Source organism: Podarcis bocagei, assembly GCF_964188305.1.
Source record: "Podarcis bocagei genome assembly, chromosome: 4".
Lineage (NCBI taxonomy): Eukaryota > Metazoa > Chordata > Lepidosauria > Squamata > Lacertidae > Podarcis > Podarcis bocagei.
In genome coordinates, this window is record NC_138128.1 from 72,664,982 (window position 1) to 72,687,900 (window position 22,919).

The 22,919-nt window shown below is 45.2% G+C and overlaps 2 protein-coding genes across 3 annotated transcripts in view; one reads left to right on the forward strand and one right to left on the reverse strand.

The window, feature by feature from the left end:
- The window catches only part of SGPL1 (sphingosine-1-phosphate lyase 1), a 36,278-nt gene extending 29,180 nt beyond the window's left edge, over positions 1–7,098 (forward strand). The window contains exons 10-15 of the mRNA XM_081189683.1: positions 294–443; positions 1,214–1,452; positions 2,362–2,508; positions 3,185–3,305; positions 3,428–5,535; positions 6,806–7,098. Of these exons, the coding sequence (XP_081045809.1) occupies positions 294–443; positions 1,214–1,452; positions 2,362–2,508; positions 3,185–3,305; positions 3,428–3,571 (801 nt within the window). The 3' untranslated portion in view covers positions 3,572–5,535; positions 6,806–7,098. The remainder of the gene's footprint in view (positions 1–293; positions 444–1,213; positions 1,453–2,361; positions 2,509–3,184; positions 3,306–3,427; positions 5,536–6,805) is intronic.
- Positions 6,914–17,473, reverse strand: PCBD1 (pterin-4 alpha-carbinolamine dehydratase 1). Of its 2 annotated transcripts, none has more exons than XM_081189856.1 (4): positions 17,314–17,473; positions 9,377–9,508; positions 8,801–8,881; positions 6,914–7,584 (listed from the first exon to the last, which is right to left on the reverse strand). In XM_081189856.1, exons 1-4 carry the CDS (start codon positions 17,314–17,316, stop codon positions 7,486–7,488), a joined length of 315 nt encoding a protein of 104 aa, XP_081045982.1. In that variant the 5' UTR covers positions 17,317–17,473; the 3' UTR covers positions 6,914–7,485. The 2 variants fall into 2 exon arrangements, with proteins under 2 accessions (XP_081045982.1, XP_081045981.1); XM_081189855.1 differs by lacking the exon at positions 17,314–17,473 and adding an exon at positions 15,881–16,012.
- Between the last annotated feature and the right edge of the window lie 5,446 nt (positions 17,474–22,919).

Sequence of the window (22,919 nt, forward strand, 5' to 3'; positions counted from 1 at the left end):
ATACAAATCTCCCCGTTCCTTGACTTCATGAGGATCAAAGGGAGGATAACAGTTTGGAAATTACAAATAGAAGGACTTTTAGTAGACACTACCAGAATCTGAAGCCACTGGTCAGGGCCTCCTTGCTTGTAGAATGGTGAATTTTGCATCTTTTGGGGGAAGAATGCTCAGTCGTCTTTTCAAACAATGTAAATAGGTTTGATACTTTTGAGGTTCACACTTGGCAGGAAGTTTCCGTCTCGTTGCTTTTGGTTTAGCTGGAGAAACTAAGTTGATTTCCCCCTTTGGCACAGCTTGCATTGAAATACAAGATTCCCTTCCACGTGGACGCTTGCCTGGGAGGCTTTCTCATTGTCTTCATGGAGAAGGCAGGGTACCCTCTGAAGGGGGGCTTTGATTTCCGAGTGAAAGGTGTCACCAGCATTTCTGCAGATACCCACAAGGTGAGTTTAAGCAGGTTTAATGGAGGAAATCTAGCTTGAGTCGATTGTCCACTCTCCAAACTGGATCAGGCATGCTTCCTTTAATTCTGCTTCTGGTTCATTTGTACGGAAAGACTTTTGTGATCATTGCCACTGGACATTTGCCCTAAACTGCAATCCTAAACATTAGTCCTTGCAAATAAATCTCACTGCACATCTGAGTAAACTTGTTTAGGTTCAGGGTGTATAAGCATGATGGCAGATGTGTACAGGGCAGGAGAATTTACCTTTGCAGGAAAGGAGTGGACTTGAATAGAAGACTAAATGCATTAATTAATACATTAATCTTCAGAATGTTTGGAACTGGGTTCAGATGTGATCCTCTGTCTTTTTAGCAAGTTGACACCTGTCCCCATGTTATGTCCCATTTTTGAACGAGACACTCTAAATAGCTTGCAGGCTTCCCATAGGCATCTGGTTCGCCTTGGAGAGCGCGAGATCCCAGTGCAGGTGGGTCTTTGGCCTCATCTGGCAGAGCTCTCACCTGCCCATAGACTTTCAGCAGCTGCAATGCTTTATAAGAAAAAAGAAAATCCACACTTAACATTTTAAAAATCACTGAAGCCAGTGTGGAATCATTAAGTTGCCGGTTCTACCTGCAATTCCCTGCAGAAGAGGTTTGAACATGTCTGTGGAATTCAGTCTGCATCAGATTCTTGTGTGTGGGGATTTGTATTAAATGCTTACTGCTTATTGCCTTGCAACTTGGACTCCCATCTCTTCCTCTGCAGTACGGCTATGCGCCAAAGGGCTCCTCCGTGATCCTGTACAGCAGTGAGAGATATCGGCAGTATCAGTTCTTCATTGCCCCTGACTGGCCAGGAGGTATCTACGCCTCCCCTACCATGTCTGGTTCCAGGCCAGGTGGCCTCATCGCAGCTTGCTGGGCGACCATGATGCACATAGGAGAAGACGGATACGTGGAATACACCAGGAAGATAATTGCAGCTGCGCGCTTCCTCGAAGCAGAGTACGTGCGGGGTTTAAAGGGGACAAAGCCAGATGCTTCAAATAGAGATTTTGAGAGATGGTCGGGGCCACCCATCTGCCATCCGTGATGTCATAATGTTGTTGAAATTTGTCCACCTGTCAAATTTGGCCCATGAGGCTGATCCTGATAAGGACATGGCCCATGAAGCTAAAAGAGCCCCCCATCCTTGGGATAGCAGGTGGTGGCAGCTCCTTGAAGAAGAGAGGCACACAGACTTACTCTATGAAAACTTAAGAAAACATTGGCCTCATTAAGATGTCATGCTGGTCAGGGGATGGGGAAGCTATGGCCTTCCAGATGTTGTTGAACTACAGCTCCCATTATCTCTGACCATGAGCCGCAGGTTCCCCACCACTGAGATAAACCATTGTTTAGTGTGATATGAACAGGCCTGTGCAAGCCTAAAGCTCACATGCTGCCCTCTCCTCCAGCCAGCATGGCTGCAAGGAGTTTGGAAGTGTTGGCCTACATTTTCCTTTAACAGCGGCGTATTTGTCAACCTTCTGTTTGTGTGAAATGAGCCAAATTGAAACCGTGGTTAAGAGAGAATGGGAAAACTTCTGAACTGCTCCTTTCAGCTGTTGTAGAGGGGAAGAAGGGTGACACTGATCAGTAACCACTTTTTGTGCTCTTTTAGGGAGAGATGGAGGGTTTCCCTGAATTTAGAGGTAGGGAAGCCAGCCTTTGACGATAATAAAAATCTGAACAATATTATCAGAATTAAATATAATTAGGGTGTATGCATCATCCCCCCCCATCAGTATTAAAAGGCAATAGGAATATTTTGATTTTGTTCTGTGAAGTGCCCCGAGACCTCTGGGTATAGGGCGGTATATAAATTCAATAAATAATAATAGTGTAAACTTTTTAAACTTGCGTCTTTTTAAGGCTGCGGAAAATTGACAACATCTTCATCTTTGGAAATCCCGAGGTGTCTGCACTTGCTTTGGGGTCGGACACATTTGACATATATCGGTTGTCAAACATGTTAATAACAAGAGGATGGAATCTGAACATTCTGCAGTTTCCTCCAAGGTGAGCTTGTCTTGATTGTGGGCTCTGGGCTGAGCGCTTTGATGATCACCTGGGAGGTAGGAGAATGAGCAACAGTCAAGGAGCTGTTTTGGCACCCGCCTCCCCACCCCCGAGTAAAATCTATTTACCGCAATAGCCACATTAGAAATTACTACATTTTATGTGAGCCAAGAACTCTAAAGTGTCTGGAGTGAGAGGGCATGGCGAGGAAGGGCAAAGGAATTCACATGCCATTGTGCCATGACGGGAAGCTTCTCCCGCATTTGATCTCGCAAAGGCGCTTTCTTTTTTAACTATTTTTTTAAACCAAAAAAGTGTTGACACAGATGGCTTCTGCATTTCAATAGCAGAGCGAAAAAGGTATTGACTCGTTGGGTGTTCTGTGACTTCACAACGCTCCGAACAAATAGCTTGGTTTCTCAAGAGGAACAGGAAGCACAGAGAAGCAGCGCTTCCTGTTGCATTCATGTAAATTTACAGCCAGCTCCAGTCTATGTTCGAACCCCAAAGCAGCTGCTGTATTCCACACAGGTGAGCATCGTGTATGGATGAAAGATGCTCTCTGGATCTACCAGCAGTTTTCTAGAACTAAAAGAAAGGATATGTACAAATGCCTGTAAAACAGAACAGCACTATTGGGAGCAAAGCTAATTTTAAAAAATATCTCTTTCCCTAGTATTCATTTTTGCTTAACCCAAGTGCACACGAAGCCTGGGGTGGTTGAACGGCTGCTGAACGACATCAAAGAATGTGTCCATGATATCATGAAGTTCCCCAAGGGCAAGACTACTGGCCTGGTAAGACGACCCTCAAATTCAAAGGGGATGCTTTGGGTTGAATTTCAGCAGGAGCGTCCTGCGTTTGCAAAAAAATACTTGGACACGTTTACTGACTTTTCTTTTTCTTTTGTCTTTTATAGGGTGCTATCTATGGCATGGCCCAAGCCATCCCCGACAGGAATATGATTTCAGAGATTGCTGGTGCTTACTTGGACTGCCTGTACAGCACGGAAATGTCTCCTTCGTCTGAAGCACATGTGAATGGGTCTCCAGGCCACCACTGATTCTGTGTGCCTTGTCCGCTGATGGATGGTATTCTAAAGAATTCCAGGGGAAGGGAATGTTGGTCCTCCTGCAGATCATATGGCAGCTTGATCTCTGTTCTTGTCCCATCTCTCTTTCTGATAAGCACCGGCTCTGTTCACCATTTTGTTTATGTGAGTTTTCAGAGTCAAGTGGTTTCCCTCCCCCCTTTCTTTCTAATACTAACTCCTTGTGTTTCTTCACACTTGCTCACTGCTGCTACTACTAGTCTTCAAGAGAACAGCTATATTTATGGCCACTGCGACTCCATTCTACTCCCCTCATTCTCAGGTGTTCGGAATCTATACATTCCTTTCCTTCCTCCTGCTTGGCTTCTTTGTCTGTTTGTCTGTTTGTGCTGAATGATGAGCCATGGGAAAAGAACTGAAAGTGTTGGAAGAGGAGAAAGGAGAAACTCGTTTATTTGGTTTTTTCCAAATCACCAGGTGTGGGATTTGCTCTGAAAGGGAGATACGAGGTACTTAACTCTGTTCGTTTTCCCCATGGTACAGTCTTGCTGCTTTCCTCTTTCTCTGGATTTTTTTACAGTGCCGCCCACAGCCCTATTGAGTTGTGGCGTATCTGTGGAACAGCTTCAAGGGCAACACACTTATTCAGTTATCTGAATGTTTTGCTCCAGCTTAAAATAATGCACTCTCAGCAGTGTTAGAAAGCGATTTTGCGATTCCTAGGTGCCAGAATTGGATTCTGAGAAGTCCCAGAGCTCTGCTCTCCTTCCTGCAACTGGTTGTGAGCTTTTATAAAAGTGGAGAGCACTAACATCAACTTTTTTGTTTTGTTTTAAATGTAATCTTACAATAGCGGACTCCGTTTGTCTTTGTTTGTGCTGCGTTGACTGTAAGGCACATTTCTAAAAAGAGCACTCACAGGTTTGCCTTAATGTTGATAGCATTCCCCCTGGGAAGCCCAGGAAGGGAGCTGAATACCGTCAGTCAACAGGTGATCAACTCTCTTGTGGTACTACACTGAAAGCAACCTCAGTGGTGAATAAGCCTCAGGTATAATGAAAACATTCCTCTCCCCGTTCCTATTTATAGGTAGAACAGGACTTCACAACTGTGTTTTGGGCTACCAGCTGACTAGGAGGAGTGGTCTTCACTTGTATTCTGATTGTATACAGTTTGCTTTTAGAAAACAGCTATAATTCCTGCGCAAAGCTGAGAAAAGCAAGCACCAGTAGTTTCTTCCAAGGCTTGAAGTGAGGCTGAAAGCAGAGTTTTCAGTTGGGACTTGAGCCATTTTGATAGAGCACTAAGTACTTCACTGGGTCAGTCTCATTCATATTTCATTACCTCCTACTTGGTAGCAGTGCTTCCTTTGAAGGAAGCACAAATGTGAATTTACAGAATTGTAGATTTGTGAAGCACATTGTTTTCCGCCATGATGACAGAATCCTTTTTGTGGCTTGATTTGCTCAGTGGGACATGTTCCCTTTTGACTATTGGGAATATTGGCTTAGCCCTCCATAGCCATCTTTCTGAATTAGTTTTAAATCTAGCCAGTCCAACCAGAATGCTTTGCATACAACTTGGACTTGTACAGAACTCATGATAACTTACTACTGTGTGCTGTTCACCAAGTTGACAGTTCTGCATTGTTTAAGAAAGGGAAACATTTGACCATCACATCCTTGTGCATAAATCACCCAGAAATGTGTTTCAAGTAGTTCTGATTATGTTTTAGAGTGGAATGAAACTCTTGTCAGTTTCTACAAGAAATGAGTTGGGTTTTGCAGTCCAATCAGGAAGTCGAAGATGTGTTTGCATACCACTTTTTTAAAAAATTATCCTGTAGGATACTGTCTCGGTACTATTTTATTTTGAACGCATAATCCATGTTTACTTTATCATGCATCATGTATACAATTCCAGGTTTAAAATAAAAAAATTTCTAGGGCAGAAAAAATAGTTGTTTTTTTCATATTGTTGGGATGACTTTTCCATTTAGCAGATAAGATTTTTAAATGTAGAGCTGCATTCACCAGTAAACTTTTTTCAAATTAAGAGAGTAAGTACTCACCTATTGGGGCCATTGTACAGCCTTCCACAAATTATCAAGTATTATTACAAATGCAGGTCTGCTGCTAAATTTGTTTTTAACTTGGTTTTACAAAAGTGTAAAATGTAAGAGTACATTCCATTTTCCTTTTCAGGTACAGTGGTACCTTGAGTTACATATGTTTCAGGTTACAGATGCTTCAGGTTACAGACTCCGCTAACCCAGAAATATTACCTCAGGTTAAGAACTTTGCTTCAGGATGAGAACAGAAATCGCGCAGTGGTGGCGTGGCAGCAGTGGGAGGCCCCATTAGCTAAAGTGGTGCTTCAGGTTAAGAACGGACCTCCGGAACGAATTAAGTAGTTAACCCGAGGTACCACTGTATAGTGGTATCTTGGTTCTCAAACTTAATCCATTCAGGCAGTCCATTCGACTCCTGAAACCATTCAGCAACCAAGGCGTGGCTTTCAATAGGCTGCAGAAGCTTCCTGCACCCAATCGGAAGCTGCAGAGGACGTTCAGCTTCCGAAAAACGTTTGCAAACCGAAACATTTCTGGGTTTGAGAGTCAATTTGTTCGACAACTAAGCCGTTTGGGAACCAAGGTACCACTGTATTTGAGACAAACACTCACAGATGATGTTTACTAAAGGGTGCAATCCTATGGTCCCAGGGGCCATAGCATGGACTGGATCTGTCCTTCTGACATCACAGCTTGGACCTCTCAAGGGACTTCTCTCCCTTTTCTCATGGTACAACTAGAAATGGGACATTCTAGGTAATGGTTTGGATCCGAAAGTCATCCTAGTTCCCTACCCCACCCACCTCAAACTTGAGAGACATTTTATTACACTTATATGCCACTTTTCTTCCAAGGATCTCAAGGTAGTGTACTTGGTTCCTCCTCCCCATTTCATCCTCACAACCACCCTGTGAGGTAAGTTAGTCTAAGAGATGGTGACTGGCCCAAGGTCACTCACTGAGCATCATGGCCGAGTAGAGAGTTGAACCCTGCTCTCCCAGGTCGACACTCAAACCATTTAATTATGCTCATTGAAGTAACTGTAAAGCTGAAAAGAGGACATGGCAATGGAGGGCAGTCCTGTGCCTTTCTTCCACCCAATAGGATGCTGGATAAGGTGGCAGGCTTGCCTTAAAATCCCACACATGCACACATCCCTTTCTTTTCTCAAAAAGCATGCAATCATTTATCGTGCCCTGGTAGAGAAAATGCCTGGTTTGAGTTCAGTCTGCTCATTGGTGTTCTAGAATATGCCCTTCAGCAGAAAGAAGGTAAGACTCGGGTAACGGGACAGATGTTAGGTTTATTGTAAACTGCTTAAGTCACAAGCCAGGTTGACTGTAACTGTATCACAGGCAGGGCTGGGCGATACCTGGTTTTATCACCAGCTAAAAACATTGCAATAGACCGATATATCACGATGTCTGAAATAAAGGATGGAGCTATGTAGAGGCACTGGCTGGCTTCACGGTTGTCCCCACAATGTGATTTTTGCATAGCACAAACATACAGCATGATTCACGATATATCGGCAGGTCAAAAATTATGAAACGGATATCACGATATGGACTTCAAACCAGTTTTGGACGGTATCTCGCCTACCCCAAAGGTAGCTTTTTACTGTGCTGGTATAATACTGCTTGAACAGACTACGGAGTAGCAACACTGAATTCTAAGAGGCAAAATAATGCAATGGCATGGATTTTTAAAATGACAGGGTACCATCATGCTCTGGGCTAATACTAAGGCTTTGTCAGCAATTGGATAAAAACAATTATTTGCATCAACATCTCACACTTCTCCCTTGGCATTGCCTTGGCCAACAGAAGACTGTAGATGGCAAGGATGGCCGATTCTAAGCCAGCGTGTTTGCCACTTGCTCTATGAAGCTGGCCAAGTTGATATCCCGCTCCGATAAGCCTCCACACTCATGGGTGCTCAAGGTTATGTGAACCTACAAATACAAAAAACGAAAACAAAAATGTAGTCATCATGCTGAATGGGAATACAGGAAGCACACATCAAGTTTGCAAGCACCCTAGAGCAGTAGGGCACATTTTAAAAGTTCAGTACTGCAGTATGAAGTACCTCTTACTCTCAGCCCCAGAGAGTACACCAGCACAACTTAAGGCTTAATCCAGAACTTTCCATGTTGGTGACATGCTTTTTAGACATGCATCATTTCACAACACTGTATAATTCAGTTTTGCATCATTTCGTGACACAGTAGTTCAGTTTTTACTAGCGAACTAACCCCTTTCCGGCCCCGAGAGGAGTGTGGGGAGCCTTGGCGCAACACACCTACACACTGCAGCCAACACAGTGTTTGGAAAACTCTAGCTTCATCTATGCCACATACATTAGAAGGATCCACTTTGGATCTAGGGGAATTCTAAAGAGCTCTATCGCTTCTTAACTGCTGGCGAAACATTGATTTTAAAGTGGAAAAAAGAAACACTGATGCTTGGGCAAGGGACACGATCCTCCTTTTATGCAACCTAAGAGGAAGACTATGAATTACGCTATAGGCATAAATAGCAAAGCCCTAGTGGTTCCTTCCCCTTCTTTTGCATTGGAAAAGGAAGAGTTGTTTACCCAGGCAGAGGACTGTAGTTCAGTAGTAAAGAATCTGACTTGTTTGCAGCATAAGTCCCCGGCATTTGCAGCTAGGGCTGGGAAGACCTCATGCCTGATACATAGACAGCTGCTGCCAGTCAAGGGTAGACTATACTGAGCTAAGTTGCACTCATCTTCTGGCTCTGTCTAAGGCAGCTTCCTGGATTTCTAACTGCCCCCTGTCAAGCCGCTGCAGAATACCATACCTTTGAAAGGAAGAGGACAGGCACAAGTTGGCTGGCAGGGGTAAAATGTAGCTGGTAGGTGACATTTTGGAGGGAGGGTTAACACCCCTCTCCTAGGCTCCTCAATGGTACATGCTTAAGGGGGGAGGGAAACACAATGGGAATTGGGGAGATGGAAAGCACATTTGGTTATCTTGATCTTAAGCCAGTAGCATTTAATCACATGCAGCTCAATCCTACTCATGTCTACTCAAAAAGTTAGCCTCATTGAGCTCAGCGGGGCTTAGTCCCAGGTGAAGGGTGTATATTATAAGATTGCAGCCGCAGACCGCTTTGTCTAAGCTTGGACAGCCAACTGTTCTCTCTTACCTTGTTGTAGACATTGAACCATTCAGGGTGGTGGTCCAGTTTTTCTGCCTGCAGAGCTACTCTGGTCATAAATCCAAAGGCCTGCTCACGAGATGCAAAGGGCGAGTTAGGAAAGCACACACATGGAAGTTCGCACATGATGAACTTCATAAATATCAACCAATACTCATTTCTCTCGGCACAAGCTTGTCATTGACTCTTACAGAGTTTAAAAGAATGGACAGTCATTGACAGCACAGTACTGTACACAATGTAATAATTTGGTAGAGAAGGGGAGGCTTAAACTGCATTTAAGTTAAGCTATTACCCTGAGGGGTGGGGACGCGGGTGGCGCTGTGGGTTAAACCACAGAGCCTAGGATTTGCCGATCAGAAGGTTGGCAGTTCGAATCCCCGCGACGGGGTGAGCTCCCGTTGTTCGGTCCCTGCTCCTGCCCACCTAGCAGTTCGAAAGCACATCAAAGTGCAAGTAGATAAATAGGTACCGCTCCGGCGGGAAGGTAAACCTGCTTGAGCTTCCCTGGAATAAAATGCAGACAAAAGAACTATGATGCGGGGATATTATTATTCTTTGTACCCGATTGAAGTCCTTGAAGTGGAACTCCTTGTAAATGGCATCTCTACCCTCCACCTCATTCCATCCAACAGCTCTGAGATTGGGCAGCAGTTGTTCTCTCTCTTCACCGCTTAGTCTGTGGGCTTTTCCCGCCTAGGAAAAACAACAAGAGAGAGAGAAAATGGAACTGCCACAGGAGCTTTAAGATCACCTTCAGAACTTCGTAATACAAGCTTCATTTGGAATGCACACCCAACTGGGGCGGAAAGCAGGAGAATCGGTCTTGGAAGAAGAAACTAGTGCGCACATCAGCGAACGACAAAGCAAAACATCTGAACTCTCCATTTCGAAAAAGTAATTCGGACCGAAAGCTCAGAGGGTGGTTTGTTCCATGCATGCGAGTAGACTGACTTGCAGCTGAGCAACAGATGAGCAACCAAAGAACGTCTGTCGGAGCAGGTCAGGTGCGGGAAGGGATTTGTCCACGAGCCGTTTGATAGGGTAAGGCAGGCATGGCCACACTTGGCCCTCCAGATGTTTTGGGACTACAATTCCCATCATCCCTGACCACTGGTCCTGTTAGCTAGGGATGATGGGAGTTGTAGTCCTAAAACATCTGGAGGGCCAAGTGTAGCCATGCCTGCGGTAAGGTGTTCATACTTCACTTGTTTCAGAGTTATTTTGGATCAATTGAACCATCTGTGAGAGAACATCTGACAAGATGTTTGCCCCACTTTCAACTACCACTCACAACGTTTGGGTCTTGCTACATTTTTTTTCTTTGTGGGAAACCCCACAAAAAAATTGTAATATGCCATTAGGAACAGCCCAGTGTATATGTTACCTACAGTAGAGGTGAGGAATGGAGCTCTCCTGGTGTTGTTGGACAAAGCTCCCATCACCCCTGGCCAATGGCCATGCTCTCTAGTACTTATAGGAGTTGAAGTCCAGGTGTTTGAACCCATCCTTTGGCCAACAGGCTAAATTGCAAGCCCTTCTGTATCCCCTACTCACTGGGCTCTGTTTTGGCAGCTACACTAGGCTATAGACCTAGGGCTTATGAACAAGAGCACCACCAATTCGAAGACACAATGGTACACACTGCTTGGCAACTTTACCTGGAATCTAGAGAAAAGAGCAACACCAGCAACAGAATCCTGACTTTAGGCGTTTTCACTGTCAACAAGTTGCTATCAATTTGGTTTTTTTGTGTCATGCAGTTGGTGTCTTTGATTGGACGCTCTCCTAAATTGCACCACAACGCATGCCTCCAACGTCACATCATGTGCGCTGTTGGGGTGCAGTGCATTTTCTGTCTTTGGGAAAGCTTTTCTTAAAGCATGCGGCTATTCTCTGGGAAATAGGAAGCACCCATGTTTATATGAAGAGAGAAGAGGACGACTTTGGATTTGATATCCTGCTAATTTATCACTACCCTGAGGAGTCTCAAAATGGTTAAAAATCTCCTTTCCCTTCCTCCCCCACAACAAACGCTCTGTGAGGTGAGTGGGACTGAGAGACTTCAGAGAAGTGTGACTAGCCCAAGGTCACCCAGCAGCTGCATGTGGAGGAGCGGGGAATCAAACCCGGTTCACCAGATTACAAGTCCACTGCCCTTAACCACTACACTAGGCTGGCTCCCAGTGAAGGAGAATGGGTGTAGAGAAACACTGCTACACATTAACCAGCCTGTTTGTGGTTAATGGTTAAAAGCTATTGCATTACTTTGTTCTGCCGTTTAAACTGGATATTGGGAGGGACAGAGAGCGGCAAATCGGGAACAGCCAGTACTGTTGTCCATAGCACAGTAACTTATTGGAAGCAGGCTCTCTAATGCAATGAACCCTTCCCCAGTCTGCAGCAGATTTTGTTTGAACCAGAATTTGGATAATAAATCGAACCACTTTGGGTAATATTTTATGTAACTGCTATTACTGCTGGGGTGGAGGGAAGGTGGAGAAAAACCACACCATTATTATGCAAGAACAAGCTTCCCAATCCATGGCGATCCAAGGATAGGCTGGCTTATGTAAGGCAGTGTCGTCAGCAGGAGGCACAACCAGCCTTTGCCAAGCCATGGCCTTGCAAGGTCTTTAATAAGGTCATGAGACTGTGTGTCCCAACACAGCCCATTGCCTACTAGTTGTATCATACTTGCTGCTTGCCAGCTATTCCCATCCTGTGCTAATTGCTGGTGGGACTGTAGATCCACAAGGCACCTACTCAAAAGTAGTCTCCATTTTTTATGTTTTATTTTTGCAGAAGAGGAGGGATGCTAGCTAGGGAACTTTTATTTTTTGCTAATTCATCTTCATTAGTTTTTTTTACAACAGAAATGCTTTCTCAACATGAAATCACAATGAAAAATTTCAGTTTTCTTATTGATAAACATGTAATTCTAAATCATAATAAAGAAAAATAAAGATATATTCTTGTTCCTTTGATTCATTGATATTCTAATTACCTCAGACTTCCCTGCCCTTCTTACTTGGGTCTTTTAAAGTTCTTGGTTGAGTGCGTATCATAATAAAGCTAGGTTAGTGGTAACAAACTTTTTCATTACTATTTAATGTTTCCCATTACAAGAGTTAATCTAAACTAGTCAAAATTTTTAGTGCTCCGCAGTGGTCTATCAGGTATTGTTGAAATATATTCCAATCTTTACTATTTTTTTGTTTCACTTGATCCCTTATCTGCCGTGTCAGTTTGTCCATCTCAGCATATTCCATCAGTTTAATCAGCCAATCTTTTTTTCCCCCATGGTACGGTTTCACTTTCCCATTCTGTGCAATCAAACGCTCACCGCTGTGGTGGCATACATGAATAGTTTCTTTAAGTCTCTTGGAATCTCCCTCCCAATTATCCCTAAAAGAAATGCCTAAGGTTTTGGGGAAATTGAAATTTTGAACATCTTTTTCAACTCATTATAAATTAAAATTCCCTCATTCTTTTACAGGTCCCCCAAACATGATACATTGATCCCACCTCCTTGTGTTTCCAACACTGGTCTGAATTATTTTTGTCCATTATTGCTAATTTACTCTAGTGTTATGTACCAATGGTAGAAGATCTTCATATAGTTTTCCTTAATAGTATAACATGTTGTGAACTAGATCTCTTGCCCACTTTACCATGACGGATTTTACCTCCTCATCTTTAACTGACTATTCTAATAAACTTTTATACATTTTGGAACATTTAACAAGGCTGTAGAAGCCTTGCCAACCTGTTTCCTTTTGTAAAGCCTTTTCGTTTTTTTGTCGTCCGTCCCCCCATGCATTGATGGGCTCTGTTCTAGAACAGGGGCTAGCAGAGCACCAAAGGGGGTGGGGCTGGTGCCTAGGAAAGGCAGAGTCAACACGTTCTAGCTTGGACCACATCCTCATCTCTGCAGAGTTCTCTAAGGGCAAGACGGAGGCTGAGGTGGAGAAAGCTGGCAGGCAATTTCATCCCTGCAAGTAGGAAGGCAGTTAAGAGGGTGGGGCTGGGGGCTGGCTTTGGACCAACTGAGGTTGGCAGGGCAGTGCCCACTTGCCCTAAAGTACCAGTATCCATGAGTTGTTGACAGCACTATGCTGGTGGGTTGTGCTTTTCAACAACTAAAACACAGCAAAAAATTTGTTTTTGTCAAGCACCCAAGGCTGAATGTGCACAAGTTAAACTTGCGTAAGTTGTGGGCTTACTGTACATTGGTTTTATAACACAACCACAACTTTGCATCACCATGCAATACTTAAGATAAGTTACTGAATATCAAATATTTCTGTAATTAGCCTGCCTTTCCCGTTAGGGCAATTTGCTTGGATTAGATGCCACTGTGGTTTCTTAAAAGGACAACAAAGAAGCTTTTGTAGATAGCTCAGTTGGTTAGAGTGTGGTTCTGATGACGCCAAGGTCACAGGTTTGATCCCCATATGGGGCAGCTGCATATTCCTGAATTGCAGGGGGTTGGATCAGATGAACCTCAGGGTCCCTTCCAACTTTGCAATTCTATGAAAACAGTATTCATATTAGATCAGGGAAGCATCACTAAGGCGATGCCTGGTAGGTTCCTGCTTTGACCAGCTGAAGATGTGGATTGTTCAAGACTCTGGTCATATATAAACACACACACATACATGTATATGAGGTTCTTGAGGCTTCTGTTGTGTATGAGCTAACTCACACTGCTAGTGTGTAGAGCAGGCTTCCTCAAACTCAGCCCTCCAAATGTTTTTGGCCTACAACTCCCATGATCCCTAGCTAGCAGGACCAGTGGTCAGGGATGATGGGAACTGTAGTCTCAAAACATCTGGAGGGCTGAGTTTGAGGAAGAGAAACCTTCACAAGGCTGGAATCCCCCAAAGGAGGGGGGCTTTCCTTTGATCCTCCAGATGTTGTTTTATTCCCCTTAGCTCCCACCAAGATGACCAGTGCTTAGGTATGGCTGGAGATGCACTTCAGCAACCATTAGAGAGCCACCCTACTGTAAAACAGCAAGCTCACTGAGGGCTAAGAACAGCCTCCCCCCAACGGGGCACCCTCCAGATGTTTGGGACTACCAACTCCTGCCAGCCCAATCAGTCAGGTATGATGGGAGTTTCCAGTCCAACAGTATCTGGAGGGTCGCAGGACCCTCACCCCTATACCCCGCAGGGAATATTCAGGGAGTCACTCAAAAGGGGTTTCTTCCCATTTTCATCTCAGCCAATTGTTTTGCTGAAGTGCAGCTGCACTGAGTAAACACTGCTCGGTGCAATAAAGCTCCAGCCTTTGCCCTTTGAGTGAGATCAGTAGATAAGATGGCACAAGGTATCTTAGCAACAATAAAGGAGAAGGGACAGGAGGAAGGGAGGCTGTCAGAGCCCACTGTTTTTTGCTCTTCTAATAACCGCCTGCTAGAAGGGAGGAGGCAACTGGCCAGAGAAAAGGAAAACGGGTTCACCTCTACCATGTGAATGGATGTTTCAAGAGCTCGCATTCAGTTTTAAGATGGATGTTGGTGCTGTCAAGGCAGCCAGCACATACTGGTGCGGTTCTTCCACTTTATCCTTGAAGTGGCTAGTTCTCCAGCAATTAATGGAAGGTTAAAAACAAATCCGGATAAGGCAACTGCAAAAAGCAGGCTCTCCACTCCTGAAAGGGTTAAGTCTCTGGGAGTGGGATTGTGCCACAACTCTTGCAAATCCCGGGCCATGACAAAAAAACACAAGATAAGGTAGTGATGACTAAGCAAGGATAAATCAATTCTCTTCAGTCCTATTGAAAAAACCCACTTCTTTCCATGGGGGGGAAAGAGGGATTGAACCACCCTTTTATAGGTTAAACAAATCAACACTTTAATTATGCAACCTTGCCATACAATGCAAGAATGGGATTTTAAAGTGACACTCCTTGATTTCATCTATTCATTTTGAAGACGACGTTCTCTTCCTGGCACACTTAATTTGGCAGGCTTTGCCCCACTTTCAGATGCTGCCCAGAAATGGAGAGAGATTACATCCATCAAGGATGCATATGGAAGTCATATAGACAAGCCTAGAGAAGGCCTCACCTGCTAAGGCAGGGATGGAGAACCTGTGGCATCTTGTTGGACCCCATCTCCCATCATCCTTGATCACTGGCCATGTTGACTGGGGCTGATGGGAGCTGGAGTTCAGCAAGTTCCCCATCCCTGTGCAGGGTCTGTGATGTTGTGCTGCTGTTAAAAATGGCAGGCCTTCAGCACGAAGACATTCAGAAGACACAAATGATGGGTGGAGAACAGTGTCCTTCAACCTTAAGTCTGCAGATGCTGGTGAGACACCTCTTCCCATTATCCCTAGCCAGTTTGGCCAACAGGAATGGAGAGAGCAGGTGAGGTCCAGAATATCTGGACAGCACGCATTTGTGGTAAGTCAGAACAAGGTATCCACTAGCAATCCCTTTGCTGCTTGTAATTAGGTCCTAAAGTAAACAGCTTCCAATTCATTTGGCAATTGTCTATTTATAAAGGTCACAAAGGGTTGGATCCAAACTGCATGAGTTGCATTTAGGTCCCACTGCTGTCAGTAGAGCTTAAGTTAGTCATGACTAACTCAAGCCCTGTTGATTGCAGTGGAACATCAACACAACTGGTCCCAACCTATGATGTTTTACTTTAGTTTGTAAACCTGTTACTAGGATTCTTCATCCTTGGTGTTGACAGCCACTAGCTTTAACCATTTCCTTACCCACTGAGTATCATGCCTCTTGTCAGCTTGCTTCCCCTATCTAATGCTTCTGACCATGAGTCCTAGGCTGTGGGTGTGCATGTTAAATGCCTCACAGATCTGATGTGCTTTTCCCCCTTTCCTCTCCAACATAGGAAACAAAAAACGCTTTCCACATGCTTTCCACAAACCATTAAAGTCCACATGCTTCTCATTACAGCAGACTGCCGAAAGCATTTAAGGGGGAACGTCACACCAACAAATGCAATTTTCTAACTTCCTGGACCCAGTTATAAACAACAGATGCATGAAAAGCTAATTCAGGCATACAACAGAAGTTACTTTGTCTACTTACTTGGAACTTAAAAAGGTATAGCAACTCCCTTTCAGGCTTCAGCTGGGGATGGCAAAAGTTGCAAAATGTATTACCCAAAAGGCAACAACATCCTCCACTCCCCCAAAACTCACACATGAAACATTGACTGTGTATGCACCATCCATTTAAAGCACATGTCCCCCCAAGAATCCTGGGAACTGTAGTTTAAAGATACAGGGAATTGAAGCTCTATAAGGGGCAAACAACAGTTCCCAGAGTCCTTTTTTGGGAGGGTGTGTGTGCCTTAAACCAGATGTTTCCAAGCTTGGGTACCTAGATTTCTTTTTACTACAACTCCCATCATCCCAACTAGCTAGCAAGACCAGTGGTCAGGGTTGATGGGAGTTAGAGTCCCACCTCTCCATTCTTAAGGAAATCAGCCCTGAGTGCTCACTGGAAGGACAGATCCTGAAGCTGAGGCTCCAATACTTTGGCCACCTCATGAGAAGAGAAGACTCCCTGGAAAAGACCCTGATGTTGGGAAAGATGGAGGGCACAAGGAGAAGGGGACGACAGAGGACGAGATGGTTGGATAGTGTTCTCGAAGCTACCAGCATGAGTTTGACCAAACTGCGGGAGGCAGTGGAAGACAGGAGGGCCTGGCGTGCTCTGGTCCATGGGGTCACGAAGAGTCGGACACGACTAAATAACTAAACAACAACAGAATCCCACAACATCTGGGGACACAAAGCTGGGAAAGGCTAATTTCAATGCCTCTTTCACCTGTCTGCTTCAGTCCCTCCCAAAAACAGGAGCAGCAATCTCAAGGCTGAAGGCTCTTAAAGCAATATTTACACCTAGCCAGGGACAAAATTAGGCTTTATTTCACCCATGCATTTGTGCGCGCATATACACACATGCTGGGAACCTCAATGGCACCCCTCTGGAGGCTTCACCTGGGGGGAAAAACCTGGCTAGCCCCTCCTCACCCCCTAGCTAAAAACAGAAAATGCCAGACGGTCTCTCCATCCCTCCCCCCACTGCCCACCCCCTTGCTCTGCTGGGTTCAAAGGTGCCACGGTTCTTATAGGACGCCAAACCACCGTATTTTATGACTGGCCGTGTGCCTAACAAGAGTACAACCGTCGTAGCCGTAGAAATACTACAGCTTTCAGAGAGATCCGTTGAAATGCAAAAGAGAGTATCACCTTAAGACATTGGGATTCTCCCCATCTTCGAGTCTTGAGCCTAAGCACACACACAAAAAACCCTTCCTCCCGCCCCACCCCTCCTTTAAAGAAGGGCAGGGCGTTTAACTTGGCTTACGCATTAACTCGTCCACCTATTTCACCTGAGCGGCTCCACCTCCCTCAGTGCCTCCGCCGCTTTTGCACCAGGAGGGATCTCTTAAGCTAGCTTTGCAAGCCACTGTGCAAAGAACCTGCAACAAGAAAGCACCTTCTCTAACTTACCATGCTTGCAGCCGGTTAACTAGCAGCCGGGTTGTGCAAGCAACAGGAGGGCGGGCGGGCGGGCGCTCATAGCACCGCCCGGGCGCTTCGCAGACGTCCTGCTCTCGGCCTTGCGTTGGCGGAAGAGGGCGGGGCCTCTGTCCGCAGGCTGCTCACTGGGAGCGGGAGTAGCTTTTTCAATGATTAACCAGTGACGTATCAGCGGAGGTGGAATCACGAGGCGCGCAAGGTTCTGAAGCGGCCCTTTGATCTTGAATGGAACAAGGGTTCGCGCGAGGGGGCGGGGCGGGCCAGATTAAGGGAGAGCGAAGTGGGAGAGGGAATACTCCGCCAAGGCAAGAGGATGCTATGTGATTTGCCAGTGATTCTCGAGCGGTGATTCCTGCATTTCTAGGCGGGTTGGGCTAGATGACCGCGTGGGTCGCTTCGGACTCTACAATTCCATGATTCTAAGATGGGCAGAAATCTCTATGTGGGACAAGAAGTTACAGTTAGAACTGGGTATGGAACAACTGATTGGTTCAAAATTGGGAAAGGAGTACGACAAGGCTGTATATTGTTTCCCTGCTTATTTAACTTATATGCAGAATTTATCATGCGAAAGGCTGGGCTGGATGAATCCCAAGACGGAATTAAGATTGCCGGAAGAAATATCAACAACCACAGATGACAGAACCTTGATGGCAGAAAGTGAGGAGGAATTAAAGCACCTTTTAATGAGGGTGAAAGAGGAGAGCGCAAAATATGGTCTGAAGCTCAACATCAACATGATCTTAATCATGGCCACTGGTCCCATCACCTCCTGGCAAATAAAAGGGGAAGAAATGGAGGCAGTGAGAGATTTTACTTTCTTGGGCTCCATGATCACTGCAGATGGTGACAGCAGCCACAAAATTAAAAGACGCCTGATTCTTGGGAGAAAAGCGATGACAAACCTAGACAGCATCTTAAAAAGCAGAGACATCATCTTGCCAACAAAGGACCGTATAGTTAAAGTCATGGTTTTCCCAGTAGTGATGTATGGAAGTGAGAGCTGGACCATAAAGAAGGCTGATCGCCGAAGAATTGATGCTTTTGAATTATGGTGCTGGAGGAGACTCTTGAGAGTCCCATGGACTGCAAGAAGATCAAACCTATCCATTCTTAAGGAAATCAGCCCTGGAAGGACAGATCGTGAAGCTGAAACTCCAATACTTTGGCCACCTCATGAGAAGAGAAGACTCCCTGGAAAAGACCCTGATGTTGGGAATGATGGAGGGCACAAGGAGAAGGGGACGACAGAGGACGAGATGGTTGGACAGTGCTCTCGAAGCTACCAGCATGAGTTTGACCAAACTGCGGGAGGCAGTGGAAGACAGGAGTGCCTGGCGTGCTCTGGTCCATGGGGTCACAAAGAGTCGGACATGACTAAACGACTAAACAACAACAGCAAGATGGGCAGCAACTGCTGATGGGAAGCAGAGCTTTGCTCCCATTCCAAGGTTCCATTGCATTCAAATGCACATAGAAGTGAAATCCCAGATAAGTGGGGTCAGGATTGCAGCCCTGCTTACAATCCATTAAAACAGGATGTGGAGATCTGAAAAAATGACATAGGACAACAAATACCATTTTATTTGTGGTTTGGACTGATGACCTGATTGTTCCCAGCTTGGAGAAGAGAACGGAAAAGGTCTGCAGGGTACCAAAAATATTGAGTCAGTGGTAGAGACAGCCTTGAATGAAAGAAACGGTTGCAGCACAGAGTGCCAGTGATGGGTTACCAGAAGGGTCTGGATACTGAGATGCCTGCCTGTGACTGCCTCAAGAGACAGAAGTAATAAGGAAACCTATCAGATGGGTTGTTTTTAGAAAGAAGAAAGGGCTGGGAAGGGAGGACTTAGCAGCAGGGAGAGAACAGCGTGCCAGTGTGACCACCTTATCAAAAAAAGATGATGAAATTTGCATACATTTTGCCTGTATCAACATATATCTATCAATAACGACTTAAGAAGAGCCTGCTGGATCAGGCCAGGTCGTGTATCCATAGCAGTGGCCAGAGGAGGAATGACCTCTGGGAGGATGGCAGAGAGAAGAAACTCCATGATGCATGCATCTGCAGCAGAACGCCTTCATCTGCCCCAGCGGCAACAAAACATGTGGCTCCTGAATCTGTCTCTACAGCCACAGCAGGCGCTGTAACTCTCCAACGGTTTGACTTCACTTCCAAAGGCATACTCCTCCATTGGCTCCCGAGACAGATGGATGCCATGAATATACATCTCTATGGACTAGTATGACCTGGTGAATTTGTCCTTCTAGAACCACCAGAGGGGGTTCCTCACATCCTGGTAGCTCACATAAGTTGCCAGTGCTTCTTAATTATCCTCTGTATGTTCCTAGATAAAGTAGAAAATTCAAAAGGGCAGGTGAGCCGGTCTCACCTTTGCCTGTCTCTTACCTAAAGGAGAGTTCCTCTGAGTAGTACCTCTTATGCTGGGTGGTGGGCATAATAAACAACATTCTCTGGGTAGCCCCTAGATCATAGAGTTCGAAGGGACCCATCTAGGGTCATCTAGTCCAACCCCCTGCAATGCATGAATCTTGAGCTAAAGCATCCACAGATGGCCATTAGCTTTTTTTGCTGCTGCATCACACACATGTTGACTCATGTTAAGCTTGTGGTCCACCAAGACCCCTAGATCCTTTTCACATGTACTTCTAGTAAACCAGGTGTTTGCCCATCCCATATTTGTGCATCTGGTTCTTCCTGCCTAAGTGCAGAACCTTACATTTGTCCCTATTTAAATTCATTTTGTTCGCTTGCACCCAGTTCTCCAATCTGTTAAGGTCATTTTAAATTCTGATTCTCTCTTCTGCGACATTCACTACCCCTCCCACTGTGGTGTCCTCTGCAAATTTGATGAGCACCCCCTCAATTCCTTCATCCAAGGATAAAGATGTTAAACAACAATGGGCCCAGGACAGAACCCTGCAACACCAGCTTGTCACTTTTTTCCAGGATGACAAGGAACCATTAATGAGTGCTCTTTGGGTTTGGCCAGTTAACCAGCTACAAATCCACCTAACAGTTACCCCATTTAACCTACATTTTACCAGCTTCCTCTCAAGAATATCATGGGGGACTTTGTCAAGATACACTGTATCCACAGCATTTTCCTGATCCACCAAGTTTGTAATTCCATCAAAAAAGAAATCAGATTGGTCTGGCACAATTTATTTTTCAGAGACCCATGCTGGGTCTTAGTAATCACAGCATCCTTTTGTAAATGCTCACAGACTGACTGTTGAATTATCTGTTCTAGGACCTTCTCTGGTATCAATGTCAAGCTCACCTGTTGGTAGTTACCTGGGTTTTCCTTTAACCCCCTTTGGAAGATAGGGACAACATTTGCCTGCCTCCTAGATTGCAGTTGATTCACTGTGGTTTGTTAAGGATGCTGTGAGATGCTAGAAGACCCTGTACCCCTCATGGAGCTCCAATTCCCAGAGTGGTTTAACAGGCAATCCCTCATCCCAGGGAACTCTGGGAATTGTAACTCTGGAGGGAAAAGTTTGCAAGAGTGCAGCTCTTACAAGAATAAAGAAAATGCTTGTGTGACTCACATAAGTCGATTCATCACAAGCATGAAAGATTTTGGAATGGCTGTCAGAACGCTAAGATCAGGAGTCAGAAGGGGCACAACCGCAATATTTGACCCAACTCCCAGCACGTCCCACACTCTCTGATATTTAACAGCAAGTCTAGCAATTGTCTTCTTCTGGTGAGATTCACTTGTTTATATGAGTCTTTTGGGATCCATAACTCTGAGTCTCTGGCATCACTTCTGGGGGTCTTCCTTGGCTGTTGTTGTTGCAGTGATTGTCCATGTTTGATTTCTGTTTCTTCTGACTACTAACAGCGGTGCCTTTGTGAACTAGTACACTGCATATATCTTGGTTCATTAGAATGGTGTTTGGGTTTTTTTGGTCAGAGCAATCATTCCAGGAGTAATGCTGATCCGAGGAAAGCACTTCATTATATTGCCGGATAACTTTTCAATAATATATGGTTCCCTTCAGCTGCCATTTGTCAGCAGTTTGCTAAAATAGATCTTTCACAAATCAAAATTAAATTTGAAAGAAATATGATGGCAGGGACGTGTGTATGCGTGAGTCTGGCAATGGAAATAGGCACATAGGCTACAGAGTTAATAAAAGATTTACTGGACGACTTGTACCATTCTCAAGAGATTAACATTGCCTTGCCACACACTGCTGGAGCACCATTTGGCAAATCTGTTGGTTGCATCAGGCCTAACTTACTTAAGAGCTGTGATAATTGCTTGGATTGCACAAGCTATGGAACAGCCTGTGCTTTGCAAATCTCCATAACGAGAGTTGATTGCTGCCTGCAGAGGTACCATGGCACAAGTGTTTTCCAGCTGATCTAAATATGCCCAACCTGCTACACAAATGCAGTAGGCAGGTATGGGGAGCCTGTGGCCTTCCAGATGTTAATTAGACTACAACTCCCATAATGCTTGACCATTGACCAGACTGGCAGCAGCTGATGGGAGCTGGAGTCCCACAAAATCTGGAGGGCCACAGGTTTCCCGTCCTTGCAGTAGGGAATTTAGAGATTCTGTCAGAGAAAGGACAGACATGGGCCCTTGTGGGAGTGCTTGCGAAGCAGGAACATTGGCTCCAAAAGTTCCAGCGTTTGCAGGAAGGATTAAGGGCAATTATATTATGTTTCCAAAATTCCAACTGCCTGTTTGCCTCCACCTGTACTTGGCCGGATCTGCTTTAGTCATGCAAAGGTCTTTCTTCCCAACAACTCTGCCAGGTTAAGCTTGTCCTAGGAACACAGGAAGCTGCCTTGCACAGACCACTGGCTTATCTAGCACAGCGTTGTCGACACGACTGGCAGCTCGTCAGGGTTTCAGACAGGACATTTCTGGAGAGGCCAGGGATTGAACCTGAGACCTCAGATACTCTACCACTTCCAAATGGTCTGACCCCTTTAGCAGTCCCCTTTTACGATCAGAATCATAGGACTGGGGAGGGGAGCATTGAAAGATCACACAACCGCCCCCCTCCCACCAGATTTCATTACAGTATTGTTATAAGTTTGGCAGAGGGTGAAAAATGGCCTGTATGCAGAAACTCCTTTAATCTCTGGATCCAGCAAAGGTTAAAATTTAACCAAGGCTTCTCATTCTTGGAATAGCCAGGCTAGCAAGGGGAATAGCCAGGAAGCAAGGGGAAGAAGGGAAGGGTTTTCGGTGGGAGACGACAAATGTGTGGGGCTGCTTGCTCAACTCGCAAGTAGCGAGGGGGACAAAAGTCAGCATTGAGAACTGAGAGCTTGGACACTGATAAGTAAAGCAGCAAGCTGGAGAGAGAGAGAGTCAGAGCAAAGTTTGATTTCCACTTGAATCCCAGGCTGTAGCTATGGGAGAAACGAGATCCTTTTTGGGTGTTCATGCTGTGCAGGGGTGCCAACAGGAATTAAAATATTGGGGGGGGGGAGCCAAGTAAGCCCCGCCCTGCATAATTGATCGCATAACGTGGTGTATACACACCATTTGAATGGCAATGATCATTGACTTTTTTTTTGGGGG

Excerpts from the sequence above, each read along its gene's own strand:
- PCBD1 (XM_081189855.1), bottom strand. The coding sequence starts at position 15,997 with ATGTGTGAGTTTTGGGGGAGTGGAGGATGTTGTTGCCTTTTGGGTAAT. Across the intron at positions 9,509-15,880 it reads TATACCTTTTTAAGTTCCAA|GCGGGAAAAGCCCACAGACT; the intron begins GTAAGTAGACAA and ends TGTTTTTCCTAG. Across the intron at positions 7,585-8,800 it reads GGTTCAATGTCTACAACAAG|GTTCACATAACCTTGAGCAC; the intron begins GTAAGAGAGAAC and ends TTGTATTTGTAG.